The sequence below is a fragment of the Eurytemora carolleeae genome, unplaced genomic scaffold (genome assembly GCF_000591075.1).
Source record: "Eurytemora carolleeae unplaced genomic scaffold, Eaff_2.0 scaffold164, whole genome shotgun sequence".
Classification (NCBI taxonomy): Eukaryota; Metazoa; Arthropoda; class Copepoda; order Calanoida; family Temoridae; genus Eurytemora; species Eurytemora carolleeae.
In genome coordinates this window covers 241220-252505 of record NW_019396218.1, presented here as the reverse complement: position 1 = coordinate 252505, position 11286 = coordinate 241220, and the positions used below count along the sequence as shown (strand labels likewise).

General features: G+C 33.0%; 1 protein-coding gene across 1 annotated transcript in view; it reads left to right on the top strand.

Annotated features, from left to right (window-relative positions):
- The first annotated feature begins 6122 nt into the window (after positions 1-6122).
- The window catches only part of LOC111698442 (leucine-rich repeat-containing protein 20), a 6860-nt gene continuing 1696 nt past the window's right edge, over positions 6123-11286 (top strand). Inside the window, exons 1-6 of the mRNA XM_023468785.1 lie at positions 6123-6233; positions 6296-6372; positions 7024-7083; positions 7246-7320; positions 7576-7661; positions 10618-10761. Coding sequence (XP_023324553.1) covers positions 6338-6372; positions 7024-7083; positions 7246-7320; positions 7576-7661; positions 10618-10761 — 400 coding nt within the window. The 5' untranslated portion in view covers positions 6123-6233; positions 6296-6337. The remainder of the gene's footprint in view (positions 6234-6295; positions 6373-7023; positions 7084-7245; positions 7321-7575; positions 7662-10617; positions 10762-11286) is intronic.

Below are 11286 nucleotides of genomic sequence, written 5' to 3'. Positions count from 1 at the left end.
ATTACGCTTTCAGTCCTTATAAAAATTTTTTTTTTTCAGACTAATCAGACAGATTGGTGACACAATAGTTTGCAGCACAGGGAACAGTCTCAGATTGATCAGATTTCCTATGCTAGTAGATAAACAAGATTAACCCGGATTATACTAGTAGATAAACAAGATTAAACTTGATTATGCTAGTAGATAAACAAGATTAAACTTGATTATGCTAGTAGATAAACAAGATTAAACTGGATTATGCTAGTAGATAAACAAGATTAAACTTGATTATGCTAGTATATAAACGAGATTAAACCGGATTATGCTAGTAGATAAACAAGATTAAACTGGATTATGCTAGTAGATAAACAAGATTAAACTTGATTATGCTAGTAGATAAACTAGATTAAACCGGATTAGGCTAGTAGATAAACAAGATTAAACCAGATTATGCTAGTAGATAAACAAGATTAAACTGGATTATGCTAGTAGATAAACAAGATTAAACAGGATTATGCTAGTAGATAAACAAGATTTAACTGGATTATGCTAGTAGATAAACAAGATTAAACTGGATTATACTAGTAGATAAACAAGATTAAACTTGATTATGCTAGTAGATAAACAAGTTAAACCGGATTATACTAGTAGATAAACAAGATTAAACTTGATTATACTAGTAGATAAACAAGATTAAACTGGATTATACTAGTAGATAAACAAGATTACTAGATGATGCTACATCTTGATAACCAGAAAACTCTTAAATAAGAAGACGACTTATAGAATCTAGTTAAAACTTTACAAAGTCCAATGAGCAGCCTGAGACACAGCAATTGTGCAGTGTAAACAGACCCATGTCACTGAATTAGTGATTTAATAATGTCTAGTAAAACCATTTGCTTTGAAACAATATCATATGCACTTAAATATTGCTATTATGTCGTCTTCCTATTCCATTGTTTTCTGGTTATCACTGTAGTAGATAAACAAGTTTAAACTGGTTTATGCAGATTAACAAGATTAAAATCAAAATAAATACTTATATTGTTTAGAATAAGACAATCTTTTTCTGACAAAAAAAGCTACAACAGCAATCCAGTCAAAAATAAGAATTGTAAAGGACTATTTTATGCCATAAGTTTGTTCATAGAAACAAAACAAAAATATCAGAAAGAAGAACAAAAAAATTGCATGAAGTAGAACAACCTAAAACCAAAACGATATTTCAAGATTTTCAGCTGTTAATTTTTATTTTTGTTATTTGTTATAATTTCTGTTACGTTTCTTTTATTTAGTTAGTGTTATTTTTTATTTGTTTGTTATGATATTAATAGAAAAAAAAAGATATACTCTCTTTAAGAAAAATGTTCAAAAAAGATTGTTACCAGTGAATTAATTATATTACTGACCAATTCTAATCAAATATACCTATCATCCCATGAATGTAATGTCTACCTATTTTTAAATACTAAGAATTACCCCATTTTTTTTCTTAAATCAAAACTTTGAGTCTTTTTTACAACTCTAAGATGTTTCATTAGTGTCTCATACTAACCACTGTGCTGTTGCAAGAAAGGCTAGTTTTCATCTTAAGAAACTGAACAATTCACACAAGTTCTATATTTCTAATCCCTATATCTATGCAACCTGATGTCGTTGACCTTTAATATTTTAAACTATGATATCTGTCTTAGTTTAGAATATCAAATGTGTGCACTGTACTCGGTATACCATCAGGTTGCAAAGAAGGAAGAAGATAATAAAACTTTGTGGCAAATGTTCCTTTCGTAGCCCTTGCAAAAATTCTAAAATAAGATTAAATATTTATTTAATTTAAAAAATTGATTTGATCTAACTTACTATTTGCACATTTTTAGTTTTTCTTGATTAAAAATCAGGTTATTTAAAATTTTGCACAAATTTTTGCATATTTGAAATGGCATGGTCAAGGGCTTTTAAAAAATGTATAATTTTTCATTTTTTGGACAAATTTTTTTTGCAAACATTTTTTCTATATAACTGGATTTTGCGATAAAAAATTCAAGTTTTGCAAGTTTTCAAATTTTTTGCAGATTCTAAAAGTAGAGCACAAGAGCTTTCCAATGATGTATCATTTTTCATATTTGGACATCAAACATGGGATTTACAGGGGGGGGGCAAATTGACCCCCCCCAGCATATCCTGGTTTTCAAGTACCCCAGCAGAGATAGGGTTAAATATTGACTTGTTTATATAAGTATGTAGATTGTAGAAATGGTCTAATTGTGAATTCCCTGCATATTTGATATTTTATGTAAATTGGACCAAATTGTTAAAAATAAACATAGATCAACAAAGATTTTTACATACATTTTTAATGAAAATTGCGTACAAGATTTTTTTTGGAGAGTGTAGGAAGAAAGCATCATCATCGGAGTGCTACCAGAGACCCCAAATAAAAATTTAACATTTTTGAAAATGTAAATTGCTTTTTATGGCATAAAAACCTATATAAATTTATTTTATCATGAACTATACTAGTTTAAGCAGGAGAACAAGAATCGACAATTTTAAAAAATCAGATTTCGTGCATTAGATGCATAAAACTAAATCTAAATGGAAAAGTTTATGATATAAATTTTTAACATTTTATACAATCAAGAGAATTTTACATTTTCAAAAATTATAACTATTTTATTTGGAGACTCCGATAAAAACTTTGGGGTCTCCGTTGAAAATGCCGGGGTCTACGGTAAGGTGGCGGTAGGGGTTTCCGGTAGCACTCCGGTGATGATGCTAATTCTTCCTGGACTCTCTTTTGGATCGTTTTTCAATATTTTTTCGTTCTGATTATAATATTGCACAGTTATATTTACAGGTTGACCCACAAAGTACATACAGAAACCAGAATTTAAACTTTAGATCGTTATCTGGAACGAGTTTAAGGTCGTCATTAAAGGCTCATAATTTGTGGGTAACCCTGTATGTTACAACTGGCAATTAGAGACAATATTGTGGAGTGTAGACCATTGAGCTTAACTAACATGTGTTTCAAATCAAAATATGGAAATATTATCAATCTTCAAATTACGTTTCTTTTTTACCGAAACTTTGAGGATTTTTGTTTAAATTGAAAAATTACGCTTTTCTCAAATATTTTCCTAAAATAACTACGCAGTGTATCTGATATATACTACGCCAAAGAAAGAAAGTAAATGCGTACAAAAAGAATTTTAAAAGAAAGAAAAATGTACTTTGTTCCTTGTAATCTAAATATAGATAGATTATGTAGGACAAGGAATATAAAATGTACTCTGTTCCTTGTAATCTAAATATAGATAGATTATGTATGGGGGGACTTCCTCGAAAGAAAATAAGTCACTCATCTATGGAGTTTAAATATTAAAAATTTTGTTTTCTTTATTTTGCGAGGAATATTCCCACAACCTCTACCTCATAACGAACGGATTAAAAAAAGTTCGAATATGCCCAGCTCTTGATAAGAAAGCTCAGGAAAATTCTAAGTTTTATAAAATTAATTTTAGAAAACTCAGCCAATGATTGTCTACTATTTAAATTTGTGTTTAATATCGCCTTTAGTTCTAATTATTAAACAAAACAAATTTGATAATATTCACCCAAATTAGTAATAAGATATAAAGGTTGAAACATACTGATCCATACAATAAACAAGACATTCGTAAATATATTCTCTATAGCCGGCAAAACGGCTGGACCGAGTGGGCTGACATTTTTTCATGAAACCTATGAATGCCTCGGGGGTAAAAAATGCTAAAAGAAAAAAATTTTAATTCCACGGGCAAAGCGCCCACTTTATCAAAGAAAAAATTCTTGGGTAAAACAAGACTAAGAAAAAACATAGTTTTCCTCAGATATCTCAATAATTTTACGATTTTTGGCATAGTGCGGGCCATATGGAATTGGAAGGCTCTAAATTGGACAAAGATCAATTTTTATTTTGTGACTAATGAGTAAAAACGCATTTTTTAATTGCACCAATCAATTAAAGATTTTTAAAGGCGAATAATTGGATTTTTTTGAAGAAAAAACATTGGAAATAAGATAACTTATAAAGATGTTAAGATGTAATAGACCAGCTCAAATGAAACCTTTATGTATCTATAGCAAAAAAAGATTTTATTTTACATTTACCAATAATCTTTAATGTATAAGCTAAAATAAAAATTTTCAGTTTTGCTGATCAAATCTATATGATCGCCACAGGCTACTTGGACTGAAATTTGCGATTTTTTCCCTGCAAATATCTAAACAAAGTAAAAAAGGGGTAGCAGAGCCCTTTTTTCAATTTTCTGTTTCGAAGTACTCTTTTTAGAGTTCTTTTCATAAATGTCGGATAAATTTTCACAATTTTTTTTTCAAAACCCTGGGAACAACTAATCCTAAGAGCACTCGAGCAGCCACCCCTCCCTCCTGTATGTAAACTGTAAAGTTGCTTTTCTGTGTTGCGTATATTGCCTGTGTGTTTAGTGTGCGTGTGTGTTTAATAGTGACGTAAGTTGACCCAGTCACGAGGTTTAGTATCTATCCAACATTTTCCAAATATTTATATATGTATATTCTTTACAAATATTTTTTTAGATAGATATTTGCAATCATCCAGAACAAAAAGTTTTATCAAAAATTAAACTTAAAAAGTTTTATAGAAGTTTTTAAAAATAAGCAAAAAAATCATTTCTGACACCCCTAGGCTTTGTACGCCTATATAATTCACCAAAACCATACTGCAGTCCTTCAATTATCATACAGGGAAATTTTCATCTTTCTAACCATCCCAACGAATGGTTTGACAGGTTCTTTATATTATTACATTCTAGAAATTCAAAACAGTTTTGATGTTCCCAACAGCTCTTTTATAAGATGAGTTATTATTGAAAACGTAAGATGATATCAATCTGACGTGATTCACCTATGTGCACGTCCTCAATGTACGTCTTCCATGTCCTTCATATGGGTGTCCTTACTGCGCGTCCTTAATGTACGTCCTACTCCTAAGATTGTGTCCTCATTACCATTACAACTTTAAACCTTCAGTATTGTGAATCTTGGAATAGGGAGTTTTCTAGACAAATAGATAAATGATATTGAAACTACATATATAAAGTCGTAATATCTGTTTGTTTGTTTGTTTGTTTGTCCGATCCTAAGTCATGAACCCTTTGACCGATTTGACCGAGATTTGACCGATTTGCCTAAAAAGTTAAATTGTGGAAATCTGGAAAATCGCGAGAATGTTCTTAGATTGGTTTTGAGAGTCTAAATTGAGTGGATCGACTTTAATAGCAAAAATTTAGTTTACCGGTTAAATCGACCAAGTGCGGGTAAACGGCAGTAGTGACTATGAGTAACTGTGGCAACGCTGGGTTGCCAAGCAGCTAGTGTTATTATGTTTTAGATTTTAAGAAATATAATGAGATTTCATTACCACCGTAAATATAATGAGATTTCAATACCACCGTAAATATAATGAGATTTCAATACCACCGTAAATATAATGAGATTTCATTACCACCGTAAATATAATGAGATTTCAATTAAATATAATGAGATTTCAATACCACCGTAAATATAATGAGATTTCAATACCACTGTAAAAGTACACAATAAACTCTTAACTATAAATGGTCTTTTCTAGGCTTTTCCCCCTTATCAATCTGCTGTCTTATTTATGGAGGGAGATTGTTTTGCGGGGCTTGGTTTCAGGTCATTCTGCTTATCAGGAGGCTCCGGAGGTCCTTTCGCAGGGCTCATTTCGGCTCTGCACCCGCTCATTCATTTATATGAACATTCATTTATATCTTTTTTTATACTCTTATTTAATTATAGCGTATGATATCTACACTCTACAGTGTTCCTGAAAATTTGCATAATTTAGTCTTTGTAGCATTTTGTAAAAAAGAATGAGCGTCCCTAAATTAGATTTAACCTTTTCGGAAACATTTCATCAAAAAAATTGACAGCGCAAAAGACCGGCCGGGCCTGAAAGCAGGCCGCGCCGGAATATTCGCTGTAGAGAAGGCGGAAGAGAATCAAAGCGTAAATTTTCCCCAGCTTTCCCCTCCCTCCTTTCCGGCCCAGGCCCAGAGCAGGTATTTAAGAAGAGGCCTGCCGGGTTGACCGACAGTTAACTACAAAATTTCAAGACAAACGCAACCTTTAGAAAAACAGAACCAACCCTGTGATAGAAGTAAAAGTGTTAAGATTTCAAAATTAGACATTCAGAAATTATTTAGGTGAATTTATAAAAAAAAATCTTCAAATTATACATTCAAAATTGATTAAATTGTATTTATAGTTGAGAAGTGTTGAACGCCTGTAAACCTATGGTAGTCAGTAGATGAATTTTACTGCCTTCATTGAATTTCTTAACAGGTATCCCCCCCTTTCCCTTCCCGTTAAATTTCTCCAACCCTCGATGAATCCCCTTCTTACATGTTTACTTTTAAATTTCCCCATCATTCTATAGATCATTCCCTCCCCCTCTCTCTCCTCTCTTACATTTATCGGAGAAATTAAATAGAATAGAAGGGTGGAACAGAAAAAGGTGTACAAGGGTGTAAACAGGGGGAGGGAGACAAGGGACAATGCCTCACCCTAGATATTTTAAGGGGGAGGCAAGGGGGGGAAAATAGAAATCACTTTTCCACTCTTTAAACTAAAGAACAAACAATAATGTATTTCTAGCCTTTACACTGTACTATTTGTAGCCTGTACACGGTACTATCCATAGCCTCTACACTGTACTATCCATAGCCTTACACTGTACTGTACAATGTGTGGCCTACATACACTGTATTATTTGTAAACTTTATTGTACTATTTGTAGCCTGTACAATGCACTATTTGTAAAATTTATTGTACTATTTTTAGCCTGTACACTGTATTATTTGTAGCCTTCACACTGCACTATTTGTAGCCTTCACACTGCACTATTTGAAGCTTGTAAACTGTACTGTACTATTTGTAGCCTGTAAACTGTACTGTACTATTTGTAGCCTGTTCACTGTAATGTACTATTTGTAGCCTGTACATAGAGGAGGTTGAAAGGGCAAGCCGGGTAAACAACCAGGAAAGAATCGCCAGGTAGGAATTTATTCATTTATCTATTTATTTATTACTATCTATCTATATATCTATCTATCTATCTATCTATCTATCTATCTATCTATCTATCTATATCTATATATCTATCTATCTATCAATATCTATCTATCTATATATCTATCTATCTATATATCTATCAAGGATGGTTTTTACCGGAGATTTCAACGATGATGTGGAGAACTTTGGCCAGGAGTCCAACAGACGACAGGCAATGAGGTAGAAACTAGAAAACATTTTTTTAACAATTTTAAGAATTCTTTTTTTAAAATTTTTTTCGAAAACTCTTGAAGTAAGTTTTTGGTTTGACACTTGTTTTTTAAAGGTGTAATCTTTAAAGAAAAGTCTCTAATACAAACAAATATACAATTTTGTTTTTGGAAGTAAAAGAACACTTTGGCATGGCTTATTTATCTATTCATTAATTATTTATGTATTCTTAATTAATTTATTGATAATATTTATAATGTTTAGAACTGCTAGATGTGTTAAGATACTGGGTAAAGGGGTGGTTAAAGTGGTTCATAGATGTGATCAAGCTAAAGAGAACAATACTCTAGGTAGTTAAACACACGGACACTGTACATACGCAAGGATACTGTCCATACACATGGATACTGTCCATAAACACGGACACTGTCCATAAACACAGACACTGTCCATACACACGGATACTGTCCATACACATGGACACTGTCCTCCATAAACACGGACACTGTCCATATACATGGATACTTTCCATACACACGGACATTGTTCATACACACGGACACTGTACATACACAAGGACACTGTCCAAACATACGGAGACTGTTCAGACACAAGGATACTGTCCATACACAAGGATACTGTACATACCCAAGGACACTGTACATACACAAGGATACTGTACATACCCAAGGACACTGTACATACCTAAGGATACTGTACATACCCAAGGATACTGTACATACCCAAGGATACTGTACATACCCAAGGATACTGTACATACCCAAGGACACTGTTTAGACACACAGACCCTGCCATACACACAGAGACTGTCCATACACATGGACACTGTACATGCACACGGACACTGTCCATACACACGGAGACTGTTAAGAAACACGGAGACTGTCCATACACACAGACATGGTAAGGACACAAGACGCTGTCTAAAGAATAGTTTTCAAAAACTGTCCTTAAAATCAAATACCCCCCCACCGCCCCTTGGTACCAATGGATAAATCCAAGTAAAAGTACGAAAGATTAAGAAAAAAGAAAAGGATACCGGAACTACATGGGTGAAAGTTGGTTCCTCTTTCTATCTATCTATGCCTATCTATCTATCTGTCGATCTAACTATCTATCTATCTACTGCTTGAAACTGCCTGAAATTGCATAACAGCCTGAGACACGGTTACGGGTTCAATTCCCAAATTTAAAATCTTTCTGTTTTTAAACTACATTTTTGGTCTTGGTCTTTATTTTCCTTTTTTTCTTAAACATCTTATGTTGTATTCAATTTTTTTGCCTACCTTTTTATTTGGGAATTTTTTCGCAGCATCCTGTTACATTAGCTTTTCTTAACATTTTATTGAATAAATCTACATATTCCTTTCCTTATTTACATTCTCCTGTTTTATAATTCTTGATTTTAAAATATATTCTCGTGCCCACACTTTCTCCATCTTAGTTAAATATAGAATCAATGCTTTCTCAAATTTTCTAGTTTTAAGTCCGACTCTTGCTCCCCGCACTTGTTATCTTTAGTTTCCTGAAGTGCAACAAATTATTCGATTCTAATCATTCATTTATTCAACAATATTTGCTGGACATAGTGTGACTATTTATATAGTTGGTCTGAAGAAAAGTAAAAGTAGAAACCGCTGGTCTCTAGCGCCGTCTGGTGTGTGACACCTCAAGCGCCGGCGCTTAGAAAATGGCCCGCCAGTGTGCCAGAGTGGTTCAGGGGACTAACGCCGCCAAGGAGAATGGAGGGGGGCTAGGTAAAAACTGAAACGTACAATCTTTAAAGTGAAAAGTTGCTAAACTAGTGACATTAAAATTAATGTGGGTCAGATAAATGTTCCAGAATTATTAATTTAAGATATTGAAACATGCAGTGTGCAGTGCAGGGCTCGGTGCGCGGTTGGGAAAGTTTAGTGAAAGTTTGGTCAAAATAAATCAGATGAAGGACGGGGGGGGGGGGGTGTATTTAGCATTTTAAAACATTGAAATAAATACTGATGGAGATATCTTAGGTTTTCAATTTTAAAATGTGTAAAAGGCTGGTACTAGCAGTATGGTTAAGAAATTGATGATATTTGTTTCACTTCAAAGAGAAAAACAAAAATATATCTTTTATCATCAAGCGCACGTTGTGAATAGATTATGGTATTCTTGAATGTAAGGGTCATTAAACATTTCACGCACCTCTGACCCTTTAGTAAAAGTAAATTCAACCTAAAGTCTGACCGCGTCAACCTTGTTGCACCGGCTAGTCCTATTGAGTGTCTGCTTTATTCATTCAATGTTCTGGCGGTGCAGTATAAACTGGGACCGGAAAGGTTGACCCGGCTCGGAAATTCAAATGTACTACGGCTGCCCGTGATTTGTTGAAGAATGATGACGCCATGATTCTCTAATTTCGGCTGAATCTAGATTTCACTAAAATTAACAAGGAAAATATTATTAGGTTGTAAACCTTGTTTTAATGCAATACATACATGCTAGTATATATAAACAGGGGCACCATTGTATTCATTTATTGAATAATTTTATAATGTTTTTTTTTTCAAATATATCTGACACTCTGACTCTCATGTTTTGGTTCGAAGTAAAGGCAAAACTTTTAAATTATGTCGTCTTTATGATACATATTGTTAATTCTGAAAAGTCGTCTTTTTTGTCCTATTTGTTATGTATTGCCCTGTTGAGAAGAGAAGGGGGGAGAATTGGGTCAATTGATAAGAAAATAGAACTTCAGTATACACTATACACTAAACCCTACTATACAGTACTGTGGAGTCATTTATACACAACAAACACAGTTTAGATTCAGTGGAGGAGAAGGGAGGGAGGAAGTTACCATGATCTTGTATTATATAAATATCCAAACAGGGTTAGTGAAATCTACAAGACTATAAATGCAATAGATAGAGTATCTTGTAGTTGTGTATCAGTTTTCTAGTCTTTTTTTATGAGTGTCTATTATCTAAACATATTTCTATCTATCTTTCTATCCGACTGTGTATCTATCTTATTATCATATCCTTTCAATTATCTAACTACGTATATATATATATTTCTATTATCTAACTATGTATATATCTATCCGTCTAAAGCTATCTATACTTCTTTCTGTCTGTATCTTATTATCCAACTACCTATCTATCTATCGATCGATCTATCTTTATATCTTTATATCTATCTATCTATCTATCTATATGTTTATATCTATCTATATTTAACTATCTATTTATCTTTCCAGATCCATCTATTTATTTATCTATCTATCTATTTATATCTATTTAGATCTATCTGATTGTCAGCTGATGCAGATGCCTGATGCTGTCTACCACCTGATGAGGAACACCCCCCTGGTTACCTGCAACCTCAGCAGCAATGTTATCGCTAAGATCCCGCCAAAGTTCCCGCTCTCCTTCTCATTAATCACAGGTAGACTTTCTTCTTCTTTTATTCCTCTTCTGCTTCTATTACCCTTCTCCTTCTCTTCCTTTTTCCGTTCCTTCTCTTCCCTTTCCCTTACCTTCTCTTACCCTTCTCCTTTCCCTTCCCTTTTCTTCTCTTATCCTTCTCCTTTCCCTTCCCTTTTCCAGCATTTGTATTTTTTACAAGATTTTAAATGACTTGGTTTGTCACTTAATAAATTGATTTTCAAATGTTGCTTCAAATACTCACATAATCAAATAAATTATAATCGCTTCCTTTTCTACAGTTCTAATCATGATCTGGGTCAATCTTGTAAACACTGTTTCTTTATATATGCCAAGTCACGATCTTATCTATTTTATAAAGTTTAACATTACACAATGTAACTGGACAAGGAGAACCAATCAAGACTAGGATTAAATTGATAGGACTGAGAATATGATTAATATTGAATTACATATTTCCTCTTCCAAGTTTACTACTTCCGCTCTCCCCATCTATAAATAGTCAAAATATGCTGAACTTTGAATC